Below are 26,680 nucleotides of genomic sequence, written 5' to 3'. Positions count from 1 at the left end.
TGAAATCTCAGACCGGACTTGAAATGGAATAATGCCATCATTGCTATCATGTTGGACCTGAATTTGGAGGCAGACATCGTCGGTACCAGCCTGGATTGTTTCAAACATTGATATTAAGAGTTGAACGTTTGAAAGCCTAGCAGTGTGTGAGCAAGCCAGTGGTCAGAGTTAATGATGCTATCGTTTCAGAAAAGTTATCCAAAACAAAACAAAAAATTCACTGCATACCGGTTCACACTGACTGGCCCCTTGTAGTAGTTTTCTGATCGTGCTAGCTTCTACTCAGTGCCTCGTATGCACAGACTGTCAGCTTGAGCTTCGTGTACCACAACTTCTGAGGGCCACCCTAATGTGGATACTCGATTCACAAGGCTAGGTTACTAATAGTGGACATGTCTATTGTCCCTGTATCACAATTGAGTAAGGGGCTTTCCAAACCGGGTAATCTGTAAAAGGCTGTAACAACCCACAGCGCCACAGGCGTGGGCCTGAGGCAGTACGTATTAATATGAAGCGACGGACAAGCTTTAAGGCTGAACTCGACCAATCCACTCGCTTAAATACATACTGTCTGCATTCCCTTCGTTATCTGTGTAGCAAGTTACATTTCGAGCTACATTTCTTCCCTAATAATGTCCGAAGCTGAGTGCCAGTCTCGCCGTTTGCCCACGTTGGTTACCTATTGTCAGCGTGGTGAGTTGTCTATCGATCGTGTGCGGCTGTATGCTGAAGTGATCGTCTTGTACAGTCCTCTCTACATACACAGATTGTGCGTGCCGAAGATGTCAAACAATATCGTCCAAGACTAATGCAGGTCATTCGTGCAGCCATAAGCAGTTTGGGAGACGATGCTATACGATATGATGTGATTAAGCCGGTACTGGAATGTTGCTCTGCAGATACCCTTCTTCGTCTGGAACAATCATCACCCGTTCGTCCCATCTCCTGCTTATCGTGCTTTCATTCCTGATCCACCTCCTGCAGTATCTTGAGAATGATACCTCTGGTACGTTCAATGGATTCCAACGATCTCTCCACTGCTCTCTAACATTACCAAAGAAATATGGCAACGATTATGTTGGAAAACGTTTCCCCTCTTAGCCGAACAGTATTTCCAAGAAGGCTCTGAGGCTCCCGAATCCTGGCGCGAGCAATTTTTCGTAAGCCTTTTCTTCAATTTCTGGATACTTTCTTGACAAAAGATTGGAATAGTTATTACGAGAGGCAGAGGCCGAACGGCTTGAACAAGCGGGTTCTCGGCTCCGCAGTCAACGCATGGAAGCGGAAGAACGAAAGAAGGAACGTGAGGTCAAGATTACCGATCGCCTACCTCCCCCAAAACGTGCTCGAGGGTGTATGTTTCCTCTTTTTGAATTCCTTCCAGTGGTTAATTGCTTTGTATCAAGGGGGAGCGCCGAGTCAGCCCAAGACACTCTTCCAGAAGACCAAGAATGACGCCACTAAATTCCGTAGCTCCATGTACTCTGCCCGTGTCATTCCTCCTAAGCGACAGCGCACACTGCACAGTTCACCCGGTATAAAGCCCGCAGCACCCAGACCTTCCGAGCCAACCAAGAGCATGGTCACTGTCAAGACAGTCACCTACAAACGACCGTCTATCCCACCCGCACCGCTTCAGTCATCTGGCCGACCTACCACGCCATCGGTCTTAACCCCTGCTACTCCTCCAAAATTGGCTGCTTCTCCTCCTTCTGCTCGCTCGTTGAAACCTTCACCGATAGTACAGCCACCATTCACAGGGGAACAGCGGCCGATTAAGCCTTCAATAAACAAGAAGGATCCCATGGCTTCTCTATTCATGCCGAAGCACCGCACCCTTTCCCAGCGTCCAGGACAGACCGGTAATGCACGCATCATGCCGACCCGATAACCTTCAAATTGAACCATTCGTTCCACTGCACACGTTCTACTCATAGATTTCATTTCGCACTTGCATTTTATTTCTTAGGGTCATCATCTATTATACATCGATTGTACGACTGTCTCAGTAGTGTATGCCTAGTGCAATTGCTTTCCTCTCTATTCCTATTGACCATAATATTGTTGACATTACCATCTGTTAGACGTACATCCCTTCAACCCCGCTCCTCACGCAGAAATGCTCTCTAGGCGACAGAATCTATCTATCTATCTATCTATGAAACAGGGAATATCAAGAAACTATTGTAGTCTACTCGATGTTTACGGAAGAAAAAGCAACCAGGTGACTGTCAACTGATATTCCAGGTGTTGTGTAATCCAACTGTGTCGTCCGCGCCGTTGACTGGACCACCAGATGCCACTATGTTCACCCGATTGTGAAGTCCATTGGCCCTACTGCCCTCACTTTGGCCTTCCCGTGAGTTCACGGCCACCTTGTTCTTAACGTTGTCCGCACGAAGTGACTCCAATCGGTGCAAATACTCTTCATTGACACCACCGGTGACATACTCTCCTGTGAATACGGAGCAATCGAACGTCGAAATAGATGGGTTGAACTGTCGCACGGATGCGATGAGGTCGGGAAGAGTCTGGAACACAACAAGATCTGCCCCAATAGCCTCGGCTATCTCTTCAGCGTTGCGTCCATATGCAACGAGCTCTGTCCTTGAAGGCATATCGATACCATAGACATTCGAGTGCCTGAATTTTTGTCAGCTATCTGGCAAAGGCTCATTGGCATTGGTAGGAGTTACCGTATAGGAGGGGCACAGCTTGCGACGATGACCTTTTTTGCACCGACATCCTTCGCCATCTGGATAATCTCCTCTGAGGTGGTGCCGCGAACGATGGAATCTAGAACATGTGTTACGAGATGTTGGGTTCCAGCTGTTCTAATCTTACCATCAACAAGGAGAACATTCTTCCCGGAAAACTCCAGCGCCATTGCGTTTAATTTCCTCCTAACATTCTTCCGTCTGTAAAAAGTCTCGGCATCACTCATTCGTGTTTATGGTAACCCATGCGTATTACCTCATTTGTTGACCTGGCATAATGAATGTCCTGCCGACATAGCGATTCTTAATGAAGCCCTCTCGGTAAGGCAACTTGAGCTTCTGAGCGAGATTCAAAGCTGCAACACGAGATGTATCAGGAACCTGCAAAACATCTTAGACCAAACAATCGTAGACAGCGGAAACGACTGACTGGGATGACGACATCCACTGTGATGCCACGTTCCTTCAAAACCTTGTCAACTTCGATAGCAAGTGCGTCGCCCATAGCCATTCGACTGCGGTAAACGCTGATGCCGTCAAGCACAGAATCAGGGCGAGCGAAGTAGACAAATTCAAAGATATCTGGTGCAAAGGTCGCATGAGCTCCAACGTGTTTCCTGGAAACCCCTGACCGAGTGATGATCACTGCTTCGCCTAGTACCGCCAATACAACCCATCAATAGCTGCAGCTGACGATGGGAACAAGTACCTACCGGGCTTCACATCCTCCCATCCACTAAAGCCCAAAGCATCAGCGACGATGCTCTCGCTTGCAAAGAGGTAGTCTCTCCCAGTGTCGGTTTTCCTGGAAGCCATTCCGACTGGTCTTATGCCATTTGGATCCCTGAATGCAATAACCCCGAAGCCAGCGAGCATTGCAACACACGCATATGCTCCTGTGCACTGCCTCATAAGGCCTCCTATAGCAGTGAAAATATCGTCTTCGTTGATACGAAATTTGCCTGTCTTCTGGAGATTGTCGGCGAAAAGGTTGAGCAAAAGTTCGGAATCAGATGAAGTGTTTATATGTCTATGTGCGGTGGCGTCCATATATTGCAAGAGTGATGGGCTGTCTATGAGGTTTCCGTTCTAAGCATCACCTTCAGTCGACTCTAAGGAAGAAACTTAAAAGACAGACTCACGTGGGCGAATACAATACCATATGGTGAATTGACGTAGAACGGTTGTGCTTCGGCGTGGTCCGAGCTACCAGCAGTTGGATAACGAACTACAGTGTGGTATTATAATAGTTGACAGGATCGCATAACTGGGAAGGCTTACCATGGCCAACCCCCATACCTCCGATCAATTTTGCGATAGCTTTCTCATCTAAGACATCCCGGACCATGCCGTTGGCTTTGCACTGGAAGAATCGGCCCTTAGGTCCACACGTTACGATGCCACATGCATCCTGTCCCCTGTGCTGCAGCAAGGAGAGAGCTTCAGAAATCTCTGGTGCTGCATCAACCGATGGATCATGGAGCAGTAACCCTAGAATACCACACACTAAATCGGAGACCTGTCAGAGGGTCTAGCATCGAGATTCAGCACGATCAAGAAACGAAACTCACTCGCGGACGCGGTCCGGGTGGAGGAAGAGAGAGTAGGAAGACAGCGAGCTTGGAGATTACAGTTTATGGAAGAGCAAGAAGAAAGAAAAAGCGACGGCCCGGTGCACGTGCAACTTGGTCATTGTTTGTATTGACTCCATGTCCGCAGTCTGACAACGCCAGCGTGGTCTCCACAGCTACAAGGCTCAGCGCTCAGGTGTTCATGTTGCCCATGTGATATCTCCTGCTTCTATCCAGCGTAGTATCGATCACACGTGGTGGTCTAGTCCACAGCTCATCTTCAAGGTCTCTCGGCATTTTCTAAATTTTCTACACAACCAACGGCATCCTTGGATATGTCCAAGACTCCGATCCATGATGAAGGAAACTGTGTTCCTTCAGCCTTAACGGCGGAATCAGCCTGTCTCGAGGGGATAAGTTGAAATTGCGGTTACATGAAATATGCCTACCTGGCGGCATCATTTCCCACTCAAGCATCGGGCCATCGGTCCCATCCTGTAGAGGACTTTGTGACTCGGAACTCTGCGAACTACTATGGAAGTTCTGGACCATCAGTACTGATCTTTGTGCGACACATCTCACCTGGCGCACTAAAAGGTCCACTTCGAGATAAGTACTTTGTTTCATCTATCTCTTTTTCTCATCGCGAAGAAAGACAGTGATTCTCTCAAGTTCTATTTTTACTTGATCACACTAGCAGGTACCCCGAATCATTGGGGCGGCGATAGACTCCACACTGCATAGAACAAATCAACCATGGAGGACACAGGATCAGCGCGAGAACGATTCGCCGCCTTCTTAATTCAAAGATTCACCGATATCAGGGGCCACGCTGGGTCATGATAGATAACCGGAGGGTTCGAACAGTGTGAGACTCGGAGTTCGAGGGATCTGGCTGATATGATGCCAGATGGCGGTGCGAGTTGGCGGTGCGAGTTGGATGCCTTGGCATGGATGGATGACAATTAGAGTTGTATTAGGTCTGGCACTGGGTAGATATCATGATATGGTCAATTAAAATAATATTTCATGCCGTACACGATGTGAGGCCGTGTAATGATGGCATCGGTACACTCGAGGTACAAGGCTTCCATGTACAAAGGCACGGTACTCAAGTGACAGGGTTATGCGACACACAAGGTTGCAACAGGTACGGATGCCTTCATAGCGTTGACATTATGTCTTAGCGAAACCGCAAGGGTTAGTCGGGACATTCCTGCAGCGTCGTTCCTACCTAACTATACTGCATGCATACTAGGATGGTGAGTATCATGGTGTGGGTAAGTGGTAGTAAGTGTTACAAAACAAGAATACAGTACTTGATATAGGGCCAAGATTAGTTAAACAGGTCCACACCGATCGATATATCATATTACCACCCTATTCGTGTCTGTCATACCAGGGAAGTGTATAACCGAAAATATTACGCCATTGTTGCCTCCGTCCAGCCACCAAGCACAGGAAGTTCGGCCACCCCAAAAACAACGTTTGGGACGCCTTCCTCATCGTTAATCCTCCCTGTGGTTACGCCCAGGTTCGGATCTTTAGTACCGTCACTTAGTTGCGACGTGGCCGAATCTTCCGATGAGTTCTTAAAGCGCATTGGGGAGAAAGGGTCAGGCATGGAGATCAGGACACAGACGGACGCGGAGTCATCTGAGGAAGCAGAGTGTCGAAGAATTGTGGCTGGATGTGGGTCAGGAGATGTGGAGTGTCGCTTGAAGCGCGCGAGGAACGAGGGTCGCTGTTGCTGTATGGATTCATGAGGTAATTGTGATTCCGCAGTAGGTTCGACCCTGTGTGTTAGAAGAACCGCCACAGGCTGTTGAGGGAAAGTATCAGCCAAGTCCTGCCAAATGACTACATGGCTTGAAACAGACCATGATGGCTTGCCACTGGGATTTCTCCCGTGAGACATCCTGTTCAACCCACGCTTCATGTACGCTGGGTTTCTCTCCGATGTACCGTGAAGTAAGACCGAGTGCTGTGGGTTGTAGGTCAATATAGATTCCTTGTGCCAAAGCGTCTTCAACACGCCGACGAAAGCGACGGCGCACGAGGAAGGAGCGGAATATAATAGAGGCGGAGATGAGCAGGAGGACGAAAAGGGTGGCGAGGAACGTGAAGCTGGTTGTAGAGTTCATCGATATTGTTACAAGGACCCGCACGTAACGTATCGAGGAAATATATGAAATAGGAGATCAAAACGAAGAAGGGGAGAGAAACGTTTTGCGAATGCGAGATGAAACGTTCAGAATGCAGTGCATGGGATGATGGAGCCTGTGTTAGCCTATGACGCTTATGTGGGATCTGGCAACACATACAGATATAGCGTGGTCGATGTAGATGGCGGTTGGTTACCTCCAGTGCTGGAGGCTTGACTAGTCGGCTGATCAATTGAGCTAGTAAGAGTAGGCGTCGAGGATGACAGCGACGGTGAAGAAGACATTAAGATTATGCGAGCTCGTCGGATGGAACGGTAAGGTTCGTTACCGTTACTTACGGCCACTTTATAAATTACCGTGGGAGGACCCTGTGCACCAAAATCTTGGGATCAAGATTCTGCTTATATAATGAGTAACTGATGGAACTGCCTCCCTATGCGAATAAAATCGCTGCTATTGAGCCATGTAGATCTAGCGCTCATTACCTTTCCTTCTTCCCATCTACCATGTCGACGAACACGACAACCCCGACCCTCCCTCCTTCATTGGATCTTCCGCCTCATCTGTCGGCTCAAAAGTATTTCTTCGTCTGCACGCTCACTGTCTTGGCCTGGGATGCCCTCGTTCTCACTCCCAGGTCCTACAGGCTGGGACGTCTGCCAAAATGGCCAGCTTTGAAGTTCATGTATTACTTCATGCAATTTTGGGTCCTAGCGGATTTTGTTGTAACAGGTGCATTTCCCTCTCTAAGCCCGTCTTATCGTGAGACCTCGGGCGTTAACCTGAAACGCGGTTACAGGTGTAATGTTCTTTAGTACGACAGTCATACAAGACACGGACTGCGTCGCCTTCTGGCCTTACGAGCCAATTTGTACGGCAATTCTCATGGCTGTTGCATCCGCTGTACATGTCATGCGCATATCGGCTATCTATGACCACGTTCAAAATGTTCGCGCAACTATGTGGGGATTATACGCTGTGCAGATTATCGTCACTGCCCTTTGCTGCGGGTTCTACCGCTCTGTCCATCTTGAAGATGGCCAGGGATGCATCGCTGGTCCCTTGAATAACGCAAGCTGGGTTGGAATTTACTGGCTAGCTCCAACCCTGCTCTACGCTACCAGCTTCGTCCTCGCTTCTCTACGCAGCATTAAAACGCTCGAAACCAGGCGTGTATCTTACTGGCGTCTCATGCTTCGTGATGGCTTGAACCTGTACGGTGCCATTCTCCTTGTAAACCTCATCAACGTCTTCTTCTACTTCATCATGACACCCACGGGTCCAACCGACCCCATCAAGACGATTGTCACCAGCATGGCAGCTGTGCTTACAACAACAATGTCTATGCGTATCATCCTATCTGTTAGAGGGGACCTTACCAACGGTGGCACCTTCTCTATTTCTTCCCACGCTGCTTCCTCATCAGGAGCCAATACCCACTCGCTCTCTGGCTCAGGGAATAGACCAAGAGGGGTTAACCACACATTCACACTCGGTGATATGCGTGATGCCACCGTAGCCGTGGCCGCTCGTAAAGAGGGAGGAGAATGGGATGCTGACAAAAGCAGTGTCACCCCTCGCGAGGAAACCAAGGCTGTACTTCCAATCATTGGGGAGGATGTTGATAGTGGTATACCCCGTGCGCGCAATGGGTTGGGCGTTCAAATCACAGTCGATCAGCAAGTCGAGTACGATGATGGATTTCCCACGAGGAAGTAGGTTTGGGAATCTGAAGGAGCAGGCGCGCTTGCTGTCAATACATGTTTGTTTGGCCCTTGTCTATGATGGTTGACATGCTATATCCTGCGCTCGTATTTTTTGGTGTTCTGCTCGTATTTATACCGCTTGTTTACTCACAGTATTCCCTACGTACCTCAGCGTTCTACACGATGCCGCTATTATTGCCCAGGATTTCATGGATACATTGTATACCAGATGTACTGCTTGAATATAGATAAAATTTAGGGCCTGGTTATTTCTCTAGCTGCCACAATCACAATCTATCTGATACTGATGATCACCTGTACGCGCTGGTCCATAGACAACAACATGGCTTCGATGCAACGGAGAGATACTATCAATGAAGACGAGTCCGCTAGTTCAAACGTTCATCATTGATACGATGGAAAAGTACGTAAATCCGGTCATCGGACACCGAAATTTAATAAAGCCATCTTTCCGTGGACAATTAATAGCTGGCCTGTGCTTAGTTGGGACCTCTTTTTGTCTATCTTTCCCAAAAAAAATCGGATCAAGAGGCTATATACGGGCGGTGTACGCTGCAGTGCATGGACTCGAGATAAGACGCATCTTGTATGCTTGTATTCATGAGACACGGTCAACCGTCGGACTTCCTGGCTATGTCTCTGATCGTTGCATGTGCGAATATCCGGGTTCCTGATGCGTTCGTTCGTAGACCTCAGTATGTGTTCGAGGTCCGACCTCATCAATTCAAATACACTGACATAAGGTTGCAGCGCCCGTGCCGCGGTGTGGAGATATCATTTTACAAATTTGATAGACTAGCCTACTTAGTAAAATTGATCGCACCAACGTCGATTGTGGGCGCACTAGTGGACACTACCAAAAAGTTCGAGTCATTAGCCGGCCCCACTCATCTCGCAAGATATGGAAACAATGGTCCACGCAATCGATCCGAATCATGCTGAAGAGAGAGAATTCATTTCCATTGTCACCTCAATCGGCCGCCGCGGCTAAAGCAAATGACATCAGTCCTATTCTGTCAAGAGTGGTGCAACCACTGACCATGACAGCCTGAACAGGTCGAGTGATATGCAACACTTCATCTGGACGATTGAACATGCTCTTCTGAGATGCCTGTTCCTCGTCCTGCGACGTCCCAACGCGCAATCTCGGGCGGTAGATGTCATAGCGCACATGGCATTCGGAGGAATGCATTGCGTCTGCGTTGGGCTCCGCGTAGTATCCCGCGTTCATAAGTACGATGAACGAGTTAATATATACTATGATACCATGAGTCAGTGTGATCCTCCTCGTCGAGGAATTCTTTGACCATACGTTTAAACATTAAAAATTCGACAGCTTCAAATACGAAGTTCTCCGATATCACTGCACACTGTAGACAGTCAGAGAGAAGATAGGCAGAACAAGAGGTGTGAGCTCACCGTAATGATAGCAGCCATTGAACACATACTGGATGAAATATGAGTCAAAGTATGGGGTAGGCTGGAATGAGGAATACCTCGTCAGACAGCCTGTATTGATGATATAAACCATGAGCTTTGATATAAATAAGTCCGTTCTAAGTACTATATGTCAGTATTTCAGACCTGACAGTATATGGACTGTAACTCGCCTTGGGAACCCAGTACGGGATGTAGCGAGGAGATAATACAATGATGATGCGATGAGGATATCGACTACGGCAACAGGGCCCAGATAAACGTATATTGCCCACTCTATTTTGACCAAATCGGCGGTTGCGTGGACTTTCAGATACCTTCTCACTATCAGCACTTAAGAACGGTTGGGGAGTCCGATGTCTCACTCACATGAACCAAATAATGACTTCATTGTGTTAAATGATGAAGCAACAATAGTATCAAATAACTCTCACCGATGGTAAAACCTGAAAAAATACTCAGAGATTGAGCGAAGAGCATTACCAGGTAACGGGACTCACCTAAAGTTAGGATGACGGCGATGCCCTAGTGGCGGATCAACAGAATGAAACATAAGTCTTGATTAAGGAATCGATAGCAAACCTACCACTATGATCGCCAGAACTTTCGATCGACCCTTGCTAACTAGGTCCACTGCATAAGTCATAACACATCTGTTGATAGAGAGGAAATACCTGTCCATATGCGATGAACATATAGACTACGGATTCAGAAAGCATTGAGTGAATACTGCATATAACACTCTACATCGAACTCACAGATGCACCGCAAAGATGCTGGAAGCCTGTGGAGTGCATGTGGGAGGTGAAGCATAGGGCTTAGGACGTATAACTTACAGCGACTACTGCCTGCAGCTGCAGAAGCATATCAATATGATACATAGTAGAGGCTCAGGGAAGAAGTAGTAACTCACTTTGGCACTCCATACGATTTCTGTGAGCGCACTGATGTTCGCGTGGTTGATCACTAAATAAAAATACACGCAATGGACGATTAGGGCCAGATGCAGAGCATCGAGTATCCTAAAAGTTTGGGGTGTGGTGTTATCTCGACGTGCTCGACAATCGCAACGCTTACCAAAAGCATATGACCTAAAATAGCATCAAGTATCAACAACAGAAACCGACAGGGAGGCAGCATAGACGTACGACCAGCTTGTAAAATGTTATCCCTGTACCACCGTGGCTATGCGTCCGAATGTAGATGAAAGCTTGGACATTGGTGACACCAAAGAGACTGTTTCGTGAGAGGAAACATTCGACTTTGACTGAATGAATGAACAATTTACTTACATTGCTGCGAGGATAACCCCGATAAACAGCACCCCGAACGTGCTCGTGAGTTGATGTGGGATGAGGTCTTGCGAAGCCATTGGTATTTTTGACTAGGCCAAGTCAACCAGTAACACAGTGTTCCACCATGTTATATATTCCACAGCACGGAAAATGTAGTTAGCATTTTTTCTGTGATGAATGTCGGGTTTTGGTGCTGATGAACCATGGTGGAGGTACATCTTCTACGATGAGGATGAAACGTGTATCATGAGGGACGCTCTTAAGTTCATCAAAAAGAATTACTTACTTGAGTTGGTACCATATGCATACCACTGCCATTGCATTGGACATTGATTGAACACAGAACATGTTACACATGTAGTTGACACTGAATTTTCATTGATTGATCCGGTTGCTCGAATTCAATTTCCGCAGTGATATAAATTTATGATTGTTCCTCATGCACACGCGGAGCATCTCGGCCCGCCTCCGTCGAACGGTTTCTTCCAAAGACCCCGAAAGTTGAAACGCGGCGAGAAAATCGACCTCTGATCCATTCGTGCTTTATCTTCACGGATATGTTGGCCTGCTTCTTGTCGATTTCCACTGGGACTCATGTTCATGCTAACGATGATCAATATTATGAGCTGTACCATAGGTTTTCGGTGGTTGAAACTTGACGTTGTGTCATGAGTCCTCCCGTCGCAAAAAGTTTTTGTTTGGGCGCGTCGGGCGACTAAGCATACACATCCTTGTGCTCAGTCTTGATTGTTTTGCCGCTCTTGAAAGCTTGACATCCCACACTCTTGCCCTCCCGTAGGATCCGTTCCCAACTCGATTACCATCCACACTCCAGCACGCTGACGACATACGTTCAGCGTGTCTTATCCATTTTGCAACGACCTTTCCTGTCCCAACATCCCACAACTTCACTTTCCATCGTCACTTCTACTGGCAACTGTCTTGCTGTTTGGAGACAATACCATTTTGCACACTCCTGCTTCCTTATCCCCTTCATTTCGTCAGTTGTGCCGCCTTCCAAGTCTTGTATTCGGAGTGAGCCATCCACCGAACTTGTGAGGATGCGTCATCCGTCAGGCAGGTGCACAACACCTTGTACCTGAGCGGTATGGCCTTGCATCGGCCTGCGGGGCATGATCACTAGTGTCTCTTGCATCTTACTGGTCTGGGAAGACACCTCGGCGCTGGAGGTCTCAAGTATGCAGATCGCGCAACATGTATGTGAGAGAACTTCCGAACTGTATAAGTTGCGGGTGTGATTCTAAAATGTGCAAGACATCCTTGTGGGTATCTAATGTCGCTGGTGAGCATGCGAATATGTTGCAGAAAACCCTTGAGTATCACCCACGACAAACCTTACGCTCAAATCACCAGCAATCAGCGGGCGTTTGGATCGGAGTCGAGGAAGTCAGCTATCTATTCGTTCAAGCCATTTTTAAGGTTCGTTCCATGCGGTACCTTCGTGTTTGTTTTATGCTAAGTGCTGTATAGATGAAGCACTCAGGTTCGCAATTGGCGCCACGTGCATCTTTCTGTACGATGGACTATCTCGATGGTGGCAACAACGTTCGACGGGGAGCAGCACCTGCTCTCACCTTCAGAAGTTTCTTCCGGCCTATGTTTGACCTCGATGTCATCAAATCTTCAAACTGTTTGTGACCGTGTTCAGAAGCCTGCTAGCTATGTTATCCGTTTTCCTTGTTCTGGTGAAGATCCGTCCATCATCATTTTCGTTACCAGTGCCTTGCAATGCCATGATGCACCAATCATGTCATTGTAACCATCTCAGACACATCCACTAAAGTCGACTTGTGTTTTCAACCACCTAAGCAAAGTAACTTCACTTTGCGCGAAAAAGATCGACACTTTACTGTAATACGGGTCTAGCCATTCCCCGTTTTCTCCTTCCTCCATCGACCAACTCCCCCAATTATGTACTTGTCCACACCATTGTTCGAAGTTCGAGGGCCATATGATGTCCCCGTCAGGAGAATGATCATCACCAAAGTCTGGTAATCAGTCCACGCATGTTCATTTCTGACAGTGGATTGAAATCACGATCCACATTTGTTTGATCTCTTGGATTTGGAGAGGTCTAGGGCCAGGTATTCGGTAAACTCTTCAACATCTATACATAGTTTTTCCAACTCCAAGTAGATCATTGAGCATCAGGAGACGTGTCTGCTCCCGATGGCTTCCTTTTACCAGATCTTCGTCTTGCAGGTGTACGTCTTATCTGCGGGATGAAGATCTGGATGGAGGACCAGCAAACAATTGACTGTCAAAATCCTATGACAGATTTTCAAAAATAACTATGAAGTATGCGTCGCTACTACTTACTACCACTGATCATCCTCGTTGATCGAATTTCATAATCGAAAGAATCCGTTCCCTGCAAAATCAATCTCGACCATCTTTTGAGGTTCTTGATTCTTCCGGGGGATCGTTACATAGTAAGGATCGTGCCACGCTAAGGTATCTGATAGGTACTGAGCTTGATCTACTATGTTACAAAACTAGGATGGAATCCTACAGATCGTTGAACGCCGCTTGGCAGACTTCGTAGATTTGCAGTCGCAACGCTACAACTGCACGACTCAGATCAATGTATTTGTTGTATGTACATCGTGATGGATGCCTTACTGGTACGTTACAGGTGCACTTGATAACTTAAAGCTCTGTTTCACTTTCTCTACTCTTCCCTCATCTTTATCAAGAGTCGGCCACACGAGCGTAGCGTGATATTCTCGACGGGACGTCGATGCTTCTCAATCTATGGGAAAGGACGGGATTGATTATAGAGTCTAGATCATGCGTCTAGAGCAGTGGGGCTGCCATAACAGTTGAGAAGGGCAAATTATGCAATGTTGCAAGATAAAAACTAGTGGCACGAAAGTGGATTCAAGAAAGTAGGAAGCGACGAGCAAGCTAGATCGATGAACGTTAGTCGGAGGAAGATACTGGTTTGAACATGAGTGTTTTAAACCTGAGAGAATTGAATGAACGACTTCTTCCATCCAAACTACATAATATTACACCCGCCACTCCCTGCCATGAAGAGTCGCTAGTAGAACAACTGCTTCTACTTAGAGACCTGATAGATATAATCTAAGCTGGTAGTAATGTATCCAACCTGCAGATACTGATATAGTGGACTACATTCCTCGAGTTCCTCGCCACTGTGTACCGTTTTATAAGAGCTCGCAATATCCAGGCTATGACCCCTATCTCGTGCGCGGATAGACCATACTACATCTCATCCATCACACAGACGAGAAGGTATTCACATCCGTTGACATCGCAGTCGACTGCTGTGGCTAAAACGTGTCATTAAGTCTTCAATGACATAAGAACTAGCACCGACCTTGACAAATCGAGAGGGATGCACAGTTTCATCGTCGGGATGTTTAAACACGTTTTGTCGGGATGCCTGGAGCTCCTCATTTTCCGACGCCCTGATGTGCAGATCCGGGCGGTAGACCTCGTGGGGGTTGGGGAGGTAAGGATTGGTCGTGTCTGCGTTGACCTGCGTATAGTATCGTGCATTCAGGAGTGCGAGGAACGAGTTGATATATACTTGAAACAGGACTGCCGGTCAGCACAATTCTAGGAAAAGGTTTTGATCATACCGTCAGCCAATAAAATTTCAATAGCGAGGAAGATGAAGTTGCGCGGCATGACTGCGCACTGTAGACACCCTCAGAGAAGAGACGGACAACGCAATTTCTCGAAGCTTACTGTAATCATAGCTGCCGTTGAACACATGCTGCATGAAATATGAGTCAAGATATGGGATGGTCTGGAAGAAGGAATACCTCGTCAGACTGCCGGTATTAATAATGTAAACCATGAGCTTCGTTATGAAGGAATCGGTGCTGTGTATTTCGCGTTAGTAGTATCTCAGGGCCGGGTGATGAATGGATCGTTTCTTACCTAGAAAATCCAGTACGAGAGGTAGACAGGAGGTAACATAGTGATGATGCGATAACGAAGTCGACAAAAGTAATCGTGCCCAAAGTCATGAATGTCCACCACTCGATTTTAACCAGATCCGAGAATACGTGACACTGGTATCTGCCCACTATCAGCACTTCGTGTAGCTAGGGAGTACACAGTTTCACTCACAAGGCCCATATAAGGGCTGACATTGGGTTAAAATGATGAGCTAACAACAAGAGCATCGTTTAGACAATTACCGATAGCAACACCTGAAGGGATTTTGAGATTGAACAAACAGCATTTCCAGCTAACAGACTTACCTGAGAGTGAAATTTCGATTAGGCCCTGGCGACGACTCGGAATCAACAGACTGAAATGCTGTAGAACCTATAACAATTGCAAACTTACTACTATGATAGGGAGGGTTCTTGATCGGTCCTTGCTGACTAGGTATATTGCATCAGTCGTAGAAATCCATTGATAGGGAGACACATACATATCCATATGCGATAAACATACATGCTATGTTACAAGAATGTGTGGATTATAAGTTGCACATCACATTCTGCACATCAAACTTACAGATGTACCCCATAGACAATCACAAACTATAGAGTGCATGACTGAGGTGCACCGCAGAGCTTAACAAATATAACACACCTCAATTATTATCTGAAGCTGCATAAGCCCATCAATATCATAGTACTACGGAACTGCACGGAGGACTGCAATAAGAACTCACTTTAAAACTCCATACAATTTCCGTAAGCGCACTGACGTTTGCATAGTTGATTACTAGATAGTAGTAGACACAATGGCCGATCAACATCAGGTGCAGAGCATCGAGTATCCTAAGGTTTCAAAGAACTCCACAATCTTGACCCGCTCGGAAATGGCAACTCGAATGAATGCCTACCAGAGCCAGATGACCTGACATGAAGTTTAGAACAGAACTAATAGAAAGTGGTATACACGTACAGCCAGCTTATAAAATGTCACCCCTGTGCCCGCATGCGTCAGAAAGTAGATGAAAGCTTGAACGTTGCTTAAACCAAAGAGACTGTTCCGCAAAATAAGTCAGGACGGCAGGAAATGCACAGCTTTGACTGCATAATGAGCAAATCGTTTACGAACACTGCTGCAATGGTAACCCCAATAAAAAGTGCCCCGAACGTCTTCCCGATGTCAATCTGTGGTGTGAGGTCCTGCCCCGAGGAAGACATTGTGAGTTGTAATCTGCAAAGCGTCTAAACTCTACTGGTAGGTTACGGTATTAAGTATAATCGTGAAGCTAATGCATTGCCACCCGGGGTCTTACGAATGTGGCGAATCCTGCGTAGATGTCTTAATCATGTCTGATGGACAACTGGATTTAAAAAAAGACTTGCGATGCGCGCTCGCATTGTTCCTTTTGATGCAGATAAACCGAGGGTACGCGTTCACCTGTCGTATCGGCCATCGGGCTAGCATGACATCACGGTCCTGTGATTCTAAGTCCGAGACTAGTACTGAAAGGATTCTGAGATTAGGCCACATTGCACAGGTCGAACATTGGAGCAGATAGGAGCAGCCACATCAAAGTATAATTTGTGGCGCACCACGAGCTCTCTGTCAGCTGGGTTGGGTAACAGCCACAAGATGTAGTATGGTCACTAGGTGAGTCAATTACTAGTAGAGTCCTTCATCAACGTGCTAGCAAGTACCACGTGGTAAAAACACGGCAGGGTTCAACTCCGTACCGTTTAAAGCCACATTGGACAACGAGTCCCAGTGACTGATTCGATGGTTGTCGCGCCCGAGGAGCCACGTTTGGCTGTGGGTTTTCCTGATGGCCGATCGTCGTGGTTTGTTAATGATTACAATTACCTGTACGCGTAACGCGGTGATGCCAAGGTATCTGTCTGACATTATTAGGTAGCAAGATAGGGTTAAATTTGGTCGAAGGTGCTACGCTGGCCAGTTGGCCTGGTGTTGGGTGATCGCAAACTTAGCGATTTGGATGAAGAAATCTCAAAGTATGACATAGATGAGAGGGATCGCTGCAGTATCACTTGAGTCAGTATCACACTGTATAATATTTAAAGCGGAGTGTGTATCCAGTCGACACCGCCACCGGGAAACCCCTCCGCTATTACAAATTTAGTATATGTCACAAAATGTAATGGCCATTCGAATCTCGCGAAAAGGACGTTACTAATTCGAGGGGACCCTGGATGTGAAAAGCAATGCACACTGGATATAGAACACCAATGAGATCACGCAAACACGTCAACCACGATACATACGATGATAGTAACAATCCAATCACAGCTTCGACTTCGACCGTACCAAGTCACGCGCCCGATCGCGCAGGACACGACGCAACAGCTTCCCACTCGGGTTTTTTGGAATTACGTCCACAAATACCACCCCGCCAGCAAGGTGTTTATACGCGACCTTATTGTCTGCCACATGCTTAAAAAAGGCAACAGTCAGATCTGGTTCAAATGATAAAGTTGGTGAATGCGAGCTAACCTTTGTAATGGATACTTTAACCCTCCGGGCTTCAGCAGGATCCAAGGCAATCCTCTTAACTGCGTTGGGATGAAGTACCACAAACGCCATAGGAAGCTCCCCGCTGTAGCTATCGAGAATTGGCACTACACACGTATCTGAAACATCAGGATGATCGTGAAGACAGCCCTCCAGCTCTGCAGGAGCCACTTGGAATCCTTTGACTTTCATGATTTCCTGCAAAGAAAGTTGAATTTTTCGAAAATCGATACAAGGATGGGAGTATGACAGCATACCTTCAGGCGATCAACAATGAACACTTCAAGGTCCTCGCGTATAACAACTTCATCGCCAGTACGCAACCAACCATTAACGAAGGTCTCTTTCGTGCTGTTGAGCAGCAACTAAGCTCAAGCCAGTATATGCCATAGATGATTACTTACGCTTCATCATTGTTCAGATATCCTAGCGCTATAGACGGAATTTTCACTTGTAGTTCTCCAGGTTCGTTGAATCCCGCTAGGGTGCCATCGTCCTTGACAACTTTGGCAACGACGCCAGGTGACAGGCGCCCGGCACCGCCAGGAACCCCAAGCTTTTCGTCCGCGGAAAACATTGCGATAGTAGCGGCGGACTCGGTCATGCCTTAAAAATGATGAAAGACAGACGATATGTTAGTCAAAAAGCTGCCCTACCATAACCTTGACCTATCTGCGCGTTCGGCATAAGCTTCACTATCTGGTCAACAAGAGAGGCAGAGAGAGGGGCAGCTCCACACATCAGAAGCCTGACACCATTTAGATTGTAGTTTTTCACAGCAGGGTGCTGCCAGGAGTATCAGGAAGAGTAACCAGTTACCGCAAACGTCAACGCTAACCTTGCAAAACAACACGACTTGAGGTGGTACAAGTCTGTGTGAAAATTAGGATTCCTATGATAAGTCATGGTAATGGTGGCGACTCACAGAAGATGGCTTATACGATGTCTCACAATACTCTCTAGAAACTCCGTGAAGTTGAACTTGGGCATTACTACAACTGATAACTGCACGGAGTTGAGAAAGAGAGATGGTAAGGAATCAAGGAAACTCACACCACAAAACGTCATGAAGTTAATCTAAGGTGACCGCGTTTGAGCTATATGATCGGGTCGTAGAAATCCAACTTACTACAACTACCAGGCCATAAATATCTAGAAAAGTCACATACTTCAGTTTGTTGGACGATATACAATGGAAAGAGGTCACGTACGGAAGAAAGGTAGAACTTTACAAGAGAGGGTCAGCAACGTCACATCATGTCTATAAAGGCGCACCTCCTGCGACTACATCCCCTGGCCGATACCTCCGTTCTTCCCAAGGGGCATAGTTCTCGTTGACCTTCTGTTGCTGGGCCATCTGAATTACGTTCACGATGGGAGCATAATGTGGTATTGCAACGGCCTATCGCGACCATAGGTATGAGGCCTCATCCATCAGCCCAAGACTTGACACACCTTCGGTTTTCCCGTCGTGCCACTCGAAAAACTGAGGAATGCGACTTTCGTTTTTGCCTCTCCTTTCCGCAGCCTCCGCTCAACGAAATTTGGCTCACTCCGCAGCCCCTGCTGAATCAGAGCATCTACCGATATCTGATTCGACTCGTCGAAAGTGATGACGCGCTCGGATGGCAAACCGGCAGCCTGAGCAGCACCCAGTGCAGTGTGCAAAAAAGAGGAATGCGCGATAATCAAAGACGCGTTGACCACCTTAAGCTGATATAGCAATTCGCTGGTGTTATTCGCTGGATTTGCGCATCTGCGATAGAAGTCCGGTGGTGATCAGATGGGCGGTTCGAAGAAAGCGTGCATAACATACGACACGACACCACCTAGCCGATGTGTTGCCCATATGGCCGCCGCATAGTCTATATACAATAAGCAGTGAGTACATGTCCAGAAACGACTAGCGCTTAAATACCAATGTGGTTTGGGCTGAAAATGAGCACTAAGGCACAGCCAACATGAGTCTCGACGTTCTATGGTATGGCCCGAGGCGCCTAAGTACACGTTGCAAGCACACACCTAGATCATTCTCCTCTAAAATGAAATTGTCAAAAGAGGCTCTTACGGATCATGACGCTTTTGACGGAACTCACTGACACGAAACCGCAGACTCAGGCCATTCGCGAGTCCATAAGTTCTTGCACGGACCTTGAGCGCACAGTCAATATTGCTGACGTCATGGCTGTGAACTAGTACCCAACACACCTCTTCATGTCCAACACCTCTGCCACCGGCATCCTCGATGAACCATGGCACATGGCTCGGTCGGATGGGTCTTAATGGATGGGACGAGTCGAGGATGAACTGAGGTAAAGTAAGGTCATCGGGAACAGACGTATCGAGACTCGGACCATAAATTTCAGACATGGAAGGGCTTGCAGAATATGGGTATACAGAGAGCAGGAAGGAAGATGGGTGCTGACGGTTTATGACTTACGGGATGCCAAGTACTTCGTGTGACTTGTCCGGCAGGATCTCAGTTTTTTTAGTGGTGTCAGTTTAGATTAGGAACGGTGTCCGAATTGTCACCCCAGCCAGCTGGCCAGAGAACAAGCACGTTGGCTAGTTGCAACGTATTCAAATTTGACTCACAATTGTACTACTTTCTCCTTGTTTCGTAAAAAGAAGTACTGGGTAGGTAAAAGTTTCATGCGAGCGAGAAACGAATGTTTAGCGAGCAAGTAAGTACGGATGAGGTAAGTTAACAGCACCCGACAAGCTATATACATATACCCTCCAGCTCTTAGATTGACCCGTCATTGTATAAAACGAATCATAGCTTGGCCTTGAGCTCTCTTGCCTTCAATTGCCGAGCTCGATCACGAAGCACCCGTCGTAGTAGCTTTCCGCTCGGATTCTTTGGTATAACATCTATGAATTCCACGCCTCCCGCTAGGTGCTTATATGCGACCTTGTTATCTGCGACGTGCTGAATAACGACGTTAGCCCGACTGCCATCGCTTTGACATGAAATGGCCGAACCTTCATTATGGATGCCTTTACTTTGTCTACTTCACGGGAGTCTTTGCCCATACGATTCGCAGCAGACGCACGAAGCACGACGAACGCCAACGGAACTTCTCCGCTGTAGTCGTCCGGAATGGGCACGACACACGTGTCTGCCACATCACGGTGATCTAGAATACAACCTTCTAGCTCGGCAGGAGCTACTTGGAATCCTTTGACTTTCATAATTTCCTGATAGACGGATCAGCCATTGCAACAGAGATTCGAAGTAGAATACCTTCAATCGATCGACGATGAAAACTTCCTTGTCTTCACGTATAATAACTTCGTCTCCGGTACAAAGCCATCCTTCAACAAATGTCTCATTTGTTGCTTTTTCATCATTCCAATATCCCAATGCCAAGGAAGGCGTCTTCACTCTCAATTCGCCTGGTTCATCGAAGCCAGCCAGAGAACCATCAGGCCTGACTACTCGGGCAACTATACCTGGGAGAAACCGTCCAGCGCCACCTGGGATGCCTATTTTCTCATCCACCGAGAACATTGTGAGCGATGTAGAAGATTCGGTCAGCCCTAGATTCCAGATGTGGTGAATGTCAGCGTCAAGGGAACAAGAAGTAGCGGACTTACCATAACCTTGGCCGATTTGGGCATTGGGTATTACTTTCATGAGCTGGTTCACCAACTCAGCTGAAAGAGGTGCAGCTCCGGAGATCAAGAATCGAATGGCACTTAGGTCATAGTTATTGACTGCCGGATGCTGGGTTCACGTTCCTCAGCACACAAGAATCAATTTCCTACCAATTTACGTTTACTGACCTTGCAAAGCAATACAATTTGAGGCGGAACGAGTCTGGGTAGCCAATACGTCAATAATCAACGTGTTTTTCGACCACAAGAAGACAGATTCTCACGTCAGGTGAGTGATATGGTGCCTCTCTATGCTCCTTAAGAAATCTGTGAAGTTGAATTTTGGGGTGACCACCAGCGACATCTAGTGAGCAACCCTAGCATTAACCCTGAAAATTACACGGCGCGATGGACTTACTCCAAAAAATGGCACCGCATAAACCTACTTCGGAAATCAACGGCAGATTCTCTGAACGTTGTGGGAAGCTTGCACTCACGGAGAATACAAGGCCATATATATCTGTACAAGGCATGTGTTTAACGTCACATACAATACATGCAATGAACAGACGTACGGAAGAAGGGAAGCACTGAGCAATAGTGAGTCAGACGTAACCTCAAAAAACTTGGATGAATGCACACCTCCAGCGGCTATATCACCTGGTCTGAACCGCTGCTCCTCCCAAGGAGTATAGGTTTCGTTGACTTTTGTGTATTGGGCTATTTGGATGACGTTGACGATGGGTGCATAATGCGCAATGGCTACCGCCTATTTATTGGTTTATGCATCTACTCGGTATCGATACTTTTAGACAACGGCGCACCTTAGGTTTACCTGTTGTACCGCTAGAAAAGTTTAAAAATGCGATCTTGGTCTTGCCCTCGCCCTTCTTCAATCTTCGCTCGACAAAGGCAGCTTCGTTACTGAGTCCAAGCTGGATGATACTCTCTACAGTTGGCTGAGTCGATTGGCCGAAAGTGAGAACTCTATCAGAAGGTATGTGGGCTGCGCGTGCAGCATCGAGGGCCGTATGGAGGGAGGACGGATGTGCAATTATCAGCGTTGCTTTCACAGCCTGGATCTGATGTAAGAGTTCTTCTGCTGTATATGTCGGATTTGCGCCGCTTTAATGTTTCGGTCGGATCAGCCTGAGAGGGCAAGAATGTCATCATTTGCTGGGCTCACGAAACAATTCCACCCAGTCGGTGCGTGGCCCATATTGCAGGTGGATAATCTACGGGCGACGGTGAACTGACGCCGATGGGGGAGTGGAGACAAAACCTTACCAACATGATTAGGACTAAAGATAAGGACTGTAGACCAATCATAAAAAGGAGGTAGTCGGACTGGATGGACAACACCTACCGACGTCTTCTTCTTCTGCATGTATGCTGTTAGGACACACGGTTACTACTGAGGGACGTTAAACAGCGCGTACTAATACTATAGCGCAACGCAAGCCCGTTTGCAAATCCAAAGGTTCGTGCACGGATCTTCAAGTTGCCAAATGGGCAGGCGCCTAGTAAGAATCGCTACTGTAATATAATTAACGATTTCCACGCACCTCCTCATATCCAATGCGCCTCCCAGTCTCGTCCTCAATTAACCATGGCGCATCGGTTCGGACCGGCCTACGTGGGTGGTGGGAGTCAAGGAAGAACTGGGTTAGCGTCAAGTCGTCAGGGATCACTGAGTCAAGTGGTTCAGTAAATATTTCAGGCATTTCTAATGCAGGAGGACGGGATCTGAAATGTGGGGTATTCGATAAGAGGACTCGAGGAAATCATTAGTGAATGGCAGACTATTATAATTGTTGAAGTATTGATAGATGCGGGTTAACGGACTTCAGCATAGTACGTTCACACGGTCTGGAGGGGTAAAGCCGCGGCATCTACTACACGTGCCATGTACAAACCATCAAAGTACTAGTACATGCAAGGTACCGTTATTTCTCGAAGTACTAAGATTTGAAATTTAATCACCGACGTCGTGTAGTCATACAATAAGAATCATCTTGATTGGTGGTGGACATCACTAGATGCGGCCGCCGTGATACCAATCCTTGGCAGTAAGCCTCGTCCATAAAGCCACACCATCCTAGTCGATCTTGAGCTTGGAGGAGACTCACTGTTCAAGTTGCACTTGGACGTCCCTGTCCATTTCCCTGCCCTCATCCCCGATCTACATGCCGCTCTCTACTAGGTCCCACTGTAATCGGAGCTAGCTGTCATCCAAACATGTAATGATGCGTTATCCGACAAACAGGTTGACAGCATCTTGTACCTGGCTGGTATAGCCTCGTATCGTCTGTCAGGGCTTGAAAGATTGAGCGGCGACCGCTGGCATCTTTGTATTTCTGTTATCTCAGCAATGGGGAAAGACTGGTCGACGCTCGGGGTCTCGACCACGGCAGATGGTGGCTAACATAAGTGAGTGCAACTTCCCGGGATGGTTTGCATTAAAATGGGTTGTCTGGCAATGACAAAGATTGCTGGTGAGTCAACAGGCTTGTTTTATTATTGTCAATACAGGTGCACGCTTGCAAAAGATCTGCTTACCGGAACGAATCCAGTCCTGACACACAAGATGGCTTCTGTGTGCAGACGTTGCTGTAGTGCGGTGCGAGAATGTGCAATGAAACTTTGCCGGATTTAGAAGAAGTCGTTGGTAATCAAGCAGTCAGCTTCGCCGTATAGAAGAGGGTCACTCACGTGAAGCACTGTTCAGACCAATTCAGCACTATAATCATCAGCGAGAGGCGCGGGCGCCGGGCTGTAAGGTAAGATAGTGGACGTTTGGATCAAGAAAGTTAGAAACATGTCCATCTAAGTTTTGTCTTGTAGAGTAGTACGCACCCTATGTGTTGTCCTCGTGCTCACTTCAAAGGTCAACTGCTCTCAGGCCTGTCATCTCGCGAGTATCTGAAGGTCACGCTAATTTTGCACTCCGCATCAACAGGCACTCCCACCCACCGCATACCTACCTGCAGTCTGCCGCAGGCAGAACCTATTAGAAGTAAGACAGCCTCTCCTTCTGTATAAGGACCAACCTCTATCTCAACAGATATCATAATACCCAAACTTGCCGATTCGCGCCCACATGGTGGGAGCCAATTTGTATTCGTTTAAAGGCTTGGTACAAACAGTGCACCTGCATGAAGTTAAAGATTCGCTCAGTCGAAGGTAGAGCCAAACATAGAACGGGAAAATGACGCCGTGTTCTGCGGTGATGAAGTGGGGTACCCTCCACTGTCTAGCAGTGGCTTCGGGCGGCATCGCAGGTAACGTTTACCATCAGGATGAGGCCACGCCAGCTTCCGTCTGCAAGAGCCAGATTGCCACGCTAGATATGCATCTGAGTCCTTAGTTTACGAAGCCCACAACGACTCCTGAAGCGCTGATTGATGGTCCCGCTTAACCTCCGAGTCTCACGTCAGCCAAAGGACATGAACGTCAGGAGATACCACGGAAACCGGCCTGAGTTGATAGTGCCACAGGGAGGATCCCATCTGATTGTCGTCTCCTGCTTGCTAACATCGAATGAGTATTGAGAATGGACATACACATAGTTTAATGAAATCAGTTTGGCAGCACAAGAAGGCACGGGGATATCGACACAAGTGATGAGCGACACATGTAACACAGTAGGGGACTGACCGAGGTACTAGGCTAAGTACGACCACCGCCTGCTAACTACATCACAATAACGATCAGATTCCAGATTATCAATACAATGGTACTTCTCGACTTGATGTTGCCAATCGTCTGGGACAATTATATCCTCCTCCTCCTCTGGCACCGGTCGGCTGTCAGGCTCTTGATAATAAAGCTCCTCCAACGGACCAACGAGCGAAAGTCGTTCTAGTACGATGCGCCGCACGAAGCTTCTTGGAATATCAAAAACGATCAGGGTTCGAAGTCCCGGGAAAGGGAAATCCGCAAGTCCGCGAGACGTGGGGAGTAGTCCCATTGCAAACGCATCATTCCCATAGAACGCCCCTGGCCCCAGTGTCAATACCTTGACACTAGTCATTTGTTTATACAGGCGATGGAGGAGCTGAGGATCTGCACGATGCGCGAAATTAACGAGATGGAGTTCATCCAGCTCTAGAAGAGAGCTAGAAGAATTTGTGTCGGTAAGCCTGATCAACTCTTGGAGGATACCTTCGAATTGAATCTCGACCAGCATGAACTCATCCAGAACGCCATCCAGGGTCAATATCCGGAGATTGGGCATATGAACAGAGTGGAGAAAATCTGCAATCCAACAGTCCATCTTCCTCGATTTCATAGCTAGGTAGTGCAAGCGGGGTAGTGCAATGGGAGACATGATGTCTTCAAGTGGATCCATATCCAATTCGAGTGCGAGGGTCTGCAGGTTGACGAGTGTACCAAGGAGTTGCAACAAAACATCTAATGTAGTGGCCGTATTTATGTTACCGCCACTTGTGCAGTAGTGTATCCGCAAATTGACGAGATGTGATGAAAACATGGAGGGTGAGAGCCAGGACCAACTGGTGCCGAAAAGGATAAGATCATTGATGGGAGGTGCTGAACCAGGAAAAATAAACGGCTCATGATGGTCGGGGTCTACATTCAATTGGTCGTGTACGAGTTGAACATGCAGTTTTTCTAGCATATGGGCTGGATGAACGGAGGGACGCGACATAAGTACAAGCGCTTGACGAATGTGCATTTTTGAGGTTGTCCTCATCGTAAACTCGCGCCAACGGTGCACATGAGCATATAACTCCAGGATGATCAAGACGAGGTAAGCACCAGCTACGCTTTCGTCGACCGGTTCGGGGAGATACGGATTAAGAAGGGAGGCCCGCCTGGGGGCTCCGTTGAAGGGATTGTGGGGGTCATTCCAAAGTAGCGTGATTTTGAGAGGATGTGTTCCACTAAGTTTTAGGAAAGTGCGCACTTTTTCAAGAGACGCAGCACAGTCGCCAAAGGAGATTTGTAACACAGTCCACAATGTTGGAATCTGTGACATGAGACAACGCCAACGTTTGCACACACACATTGCTGCAATGAGAGCCAATGGTGGAGGGCCATTGGATTCTTTTTCCGAGTCATTGTACCAGCACTCATTTTGGTGCCAATCATCCCAATACCTGCCTTTCTGCACTTCGTTTTGCATAGAATAGTCATGGAAGTTGGCTTGGTCTTTTTCACAGACCGACTCGAAAATCATGCGGAGCGCGTCATCCGGCAGGCGATCGATATCACAGTTGGAGTTGGTCATCCGAGCTGTTGACTTTTTTCAGAAAAAGGAAAGTGAGGGTAGTCAATACTAAGAATGGTGGATAATTCTGAAGAGACATACTGCCCAAGGTCAACCACCGCGGCTGCACCAACTTAACGCGAGTCCTGGATTGTGAACCGTGTTCGGAGTGTTCAATTTACGAACAATTGTCGACCCTCGCTATCCACAGAAAGATGCACGTATTACGAGGCTGAAAAGAATTCGTTACTCGAAACAGCTAACTGAAATTTTGTGAACCATGATTCAATTTGCAAATCAGAAGCACCCTCCTTCGGCGGAGTCCGGATTTACTTCGCAAGCTCAAGGATCCACTTGGGATAGGTGAAAGTCTAGCTGATGGACTATCTGGGGTGTTGAAGTCTGTCAGACTCTGGGGAGCCAGTCTACTGGGGAACTCTTCGGAAGAATACCGTGTAGATATCTGA

At 47.3% G+C, this 26,680-nt stretch overlaps 9 protein-coding genes across 9 annotated transcripts; 2 read left to right on the top strand and 7 right to left on the bottom strand.

The window, feature by feature from the left end:
* Nucleotides 1-632: 632 nt before the first annotated feature.
* HD556DRAFT_1451316 (RNA polymerase II transcription factor SIII subunit A-domain-containing protein) lies at nucleotides 633-1,891 on the top strand (the record flags this gene model as incomplete). The annotated part of the gene is made up of 7 exons (XM_041307936.1): nucleotides 633-693; nucleotides 749-769; nucleotides 828-931; nucleotides 985-1,006; nucleotides 1,060-1,160; nucleotides 1,213-1,354; nucleotides 1,407-1,891. The coding sequence occupies 7 exons, from the start codon at nucleotides 633-635 to the stop codon at nucleotides 1,889-1,891; spliced, it is 936 nt and encodes a 311-aa protein (XP_041152350.1).
* Nucleotides 1,892-2,061: 170 nt separating this feature from the next.
* HD556DRAFT_176969 (phosphoribosyltransferase-like protein) lies at nucleotides 2,062-4,443 on the bottom strand. Its single transcript, XM_041309807.1, has 9 exons — nucleotides 4,289-4,443; nucleotides 3,999-4,223; nucleotides 3,860-3,945; nucleotides 3,431-3,806; nucleotides 3,148-3,371; nucleotides 2,974-3,098; nucleotides 2,845-2,918; nucleotides 2,697-2,796; nucleotides 2,062-2,643 (listed from the first exon to the last, which is right to left on the bottom strand). Coding segments are annotated over exons 1-9 (1,623 nt in total). The 5' UTR covers nucleotides 4,290-4,443; the 3' UTR covers nucleotides 2,062-2,231.
* A 1,150-nt stretch (nucleotides 4,444-5,593) lies between these two features.
* On the bottom strand, nucleotides 5,594-6,795 carry HD556DRAFT_177008 (uncharacterized protein). The gene is made up of 3 exons (XM_041309808.1): nucleotides 6,613-6,795; nucleotides 6,169-6,415; nucleotides 5,594-6,110 (listed from the first exon to the last, which is right to left on the bottom strand). The coding sequence occupies exons 1-3, from the start codon at nucleotides 6,735-6,737 to the stop codon at nucleotides 5,712-5,714; spliced, it is 771 nt and encodes a 256-aa protein (XP_041152348.1). The 5' UTR covers nucleotides 6,738-6,795; the 3' UTR covers nucleotides 5,594-5,711.
* A 164-nt stretch (nucleotides 6,796-6,959) lies between these two features.
* HD556DRAFT_1314717 (uncharacterized protein) lies at nucleotides 6,960-8,172 on the top strand (the record flags this gene model as incomplete). The annotated part of the gene is made up of 2 exons (XM_041300989.1): nucleotides 6,960-7,185; nucleotides 7,253-8,172. 2 exons carry the CDS (start codon nucleotides 6,960-6,962, stop codon nucleotides 8,170-8,172), a joined length of 1,146 nt encoding a protein of 381 aa, XP_041152347.1.
* Nucleotides 8,173-8,911: 739 nt separating this feature from the next.
* On the bottom strand, nucleotides 8,912-11,304 carry HD556DRAFT_1425404 (uncharacterized protein). The gene is made up of 18 exons (XM_041304608.1): nucleotides 11,199-11,304; nucleotides 10,910-11,133; nucleotides 10,766-10,853; nucleotides 10,695-10,708; nucleotides 10,531-10,639; nucleotides 10,454-10,471; nucleotides 10,376-10,401; nucleotides 10,292-10,317; nucleotides 10,204-10,241; nucleotides 10,118-10,142; nucleotides 10,052-10,063; nucleotides 9,987-10,002; nucleotides 9,791-9,934; nucleotides 9,677-9,736; nucleotides 9,600-9,627; nucleotides 9,493-9,550; nucleotides 9,220-9,437; nucleotides 8,912-9,167 (listed from the first exon to the last, which is right to left on the bottom strand). The coding sequence occupies exons 2-18, from the start codon at nucleotides 10,987-10,989 to the stop codon at nucleotides 9,114-9,116; spliced, it is 1,014 nt and encodes a 337-aa protein (XP_041152346.1). The 5' UTR covers nucleotides 10,990-11,133; nucleotides 11,199-11,304; the 3' UTR covers nucleotides 8,912-9,113.
* Nucleotides 11,305-14,052: 2,748 nt separating this feature from the next.
* On the bottom strand, nucleotides 14,053-16,253 carry HD556DRAFT_176442 (uncharacterized protein). Its single transcript, XM_041309806.1, has 18 exons — nucleotides 16,240-16,253; nucleotides 15,986-16,183; nucleotides 15,830-15,911; nucleotides 15,768-15,781; nucleotides 15,594-15,702; nucleotides 15,512-15,529; nucleotides 15,434-15,459; nucleotides 15,348-15,373; nucleotides 15,260-15,297; nucleotides 15,172-15,196; nucleotides 15,109-15,120; nucleotides 15,038-15,053; nucleotides 14,846-14,986; nucleotides 14,728-14,787; nucleotides 14,651-14,678; nucleotides 14,542-14,599; nucleotides 14,277-14,488; nucleotides 14,053-14,229 (listed from the first exon to the last, which is right to left on the bottom strand). The coding sequence occupies exons 2-18, from the start codon at nucleotides 16,072-16,074 to the stop codon at nucleotides 14,176-14,178; spliced, it is 1,008 nt and encodes a 335-aa protein (XP_041152345.1). The 5' UTR covers nucleotides 16,075-16,183; nucleotides 16,240-16,253; the 3' UTR covers nucleotides 14,053-14,175.
* Nucleotides 16,254-17,155: 902 nt separating this feature from the next.
* HD556DRAFT_1461201 (uncharacterized protein) lies at nucleotides 17,156-19,753 on the bottom strand (the record flags this gene model as incomplete). Its single annotated transcript, XM_041308251.1, has 17 exons — nucleotides 17,156-17,305; nucleotides 17,366-17,581; nucleotides 17,641-17,734; nucleotides 17,788-17,989; nucleotides 18,040-18,169; nucleotides 18,222-18,255; nucleotides 18,309-18,388; nucleotides 18,437-18,460; nucleotides 18,513-18,535; nucleotides 18,595-18,609; nucleotides 18,659-18,785; nucleotides 18,839-19,139; nucleotides 19,200-19,248; nucleotides 19,302-19,328; nucleotides 19,406-19,420; nucleotides 19,480-19,534; nucleotides 19,592-19,753. The coding sequence occupies 17 exons, from the start codon at nucleotides 19,751-19,753 to the stop codon at nucleotides 17,156-17,158; spliced, it is 1,704 nt and encodes a 567-aa protein (XP_041152344.1).
* A 406-nt stretch (nucleotides 19,754-20,159) lies between these two features.
* HD556DRAFT_1451310 (uncharacterized protein) lies at nucleotides 20,160-22,707 on the bottom strand (the record flags this gene model as incomplete). Its single annotated transcript, XM_041307935.1, has 16 exons — nucleotides 20,160-20,315; nucleotides 20,369-20,584; nucleotides 20,631-20,926; nucleotides 20,984-21,113; nucleotides 21,173-21,206; nucleotides 21,268-21,347; nucleotides 21,402-21,425; nucleotides 21,481-21,503; nucleotides 21,559-21,573; nucleotides 21,626-21,752; nucleotides 21,808-22,108; nucleotides 22,170-22,218; nucleotides 22,271-22,297; nucleotides 22,350-22,364; nucleotides 22,423-22,516; nucleotides 22,549-22,707. 16 exons carry the CDS (start codon nucleotides 22,705-22,707, stop codon nucleotides 20,160-20,162), a joined length of 1,746 nt encoding a protein of 581 aa, XP_041152343.1.
* A 1,940-nt stretch (nucleotides 22,708-24,647) lies between these two features.
* Nucleotides 24,648-26,234, bottom strand: HD556DRAFT_1451309 (uncharacterized protein; the record flags this gene model as incomplete). The annotated part of the gene is made up of 1 exon (XM_041307934.1): nucleotides 24,648-26,234. One exon carries the CDS (start codon nucleotides 26,232-26,234, stop codon nucleotides 24,648-24,650), a length of 1,587 nt encoding a protein of 528 aa, XP_041152342.1.
* Between the last annotated feature and the right edge of the window lie 446 nt (nucleotides 26,235-26,680).

This window comes from Suillus plorans, assembly GCF_016647745.1.
Source record: "Suillus plorans strain S12 chromosome Unknown HD556scaffold_126, whole genome shotgun sequence".
In the NCBI taxonomy this organism is placed as follows: Eukaryota; Fungi; Basidiomycota; class Agaricomycetes; order Boletales; family Suillaceae; genus Suillus; species Suillus plorans.
This window is presented reverse-complemented; position numbering and strand designations above follow the sequence as displayed.

Excerpts from the sequence above, each read along its gene's own strand:
- HD556DRAFT_176969 (XM_041309807.1), bottom strand. Across the intron at positions 3,099-3,147 it reads CAGTGGATGTCGTCATCCCA|GTTCCTGATACATCTCGTGT; the intron begins GTCAGTCGTTTC and ends GATGTTTTGCAG. Across the intron at positions 2,797-2,844 it reads GAATGTTCTCCTTGTTGATG|ATTCCATCGTTCGCGGCACC; the intron begins GTAAGATTAGAA and ends CACATGTTCTAG.
- HD556DRAFT_177008 (XM_041309808.1), bottom strand. The coding sequence starts at position 6,737 with ATGTCTTCTTCACCGTCGCTGTCATCCTCGACGCCTACTCTTACTAGC. Across the intron at positions 6,416-6,612 it reads ACATCGACCACGCTATATCT|CTTCACGTTCCTCGCCACCC; the intron begins GTATGTGTTGCC and ends CTCTACAACCAG. Across the intron at positions 6,111-6,168 it reads CCCAGTGGCAAGCCATCATG|CCTGTGGCGGTTCTTCTAAC; the intron begins GTCTGTTTCAAG and ends TTCCCTCAACAG.
- HD556DRAFT_1425404 (XM_041304608.1), bottom strand. The coding sequence starts at position 10,989 with ATGGCTTCGCAAGACCTCATCCCACATCAACTCACGAGCACGTTCGGG. Across the intron at positions 10,242-10,291 it reads TGTTCATCGCATATGGACAG|TTAGCAAGGGTCGATCGAAA; the intron begins GTATTTCCTCTC and ends CAGTGGACCTAG. Across the intron at positions 9,551-9,599 it reads CAATGGCTGCTATCATTACG|TGTGCAGTGATATCGGAGAA; the intron begins GTGAGCTCACAC and ends GACTGTCTACAG.
- HD556DRAFT_176442 (XM_041309806.1), bottom strand. The coding sequence starts at position 16,074 with ATGTCTTCCTCGGGGCAGGACCTCACACCACAGATTGACATCGGGAAG. Across the intron at positions 15,374-15,433 it reads ATTGTCTATGGGGTACATCT|CATGTATGTTTATCGCATAT; the intron begins GTAAGTTTGATG and ends CTTGTAACATAG. Across the intron at positions 14,230-14,276 it reads ATCCCTCTCGATTTGTCAAG|CCACAGCAGTCGACTGCGAT; the intron begins GTCGGTGCTAGT and ends GACACGTTTTAG.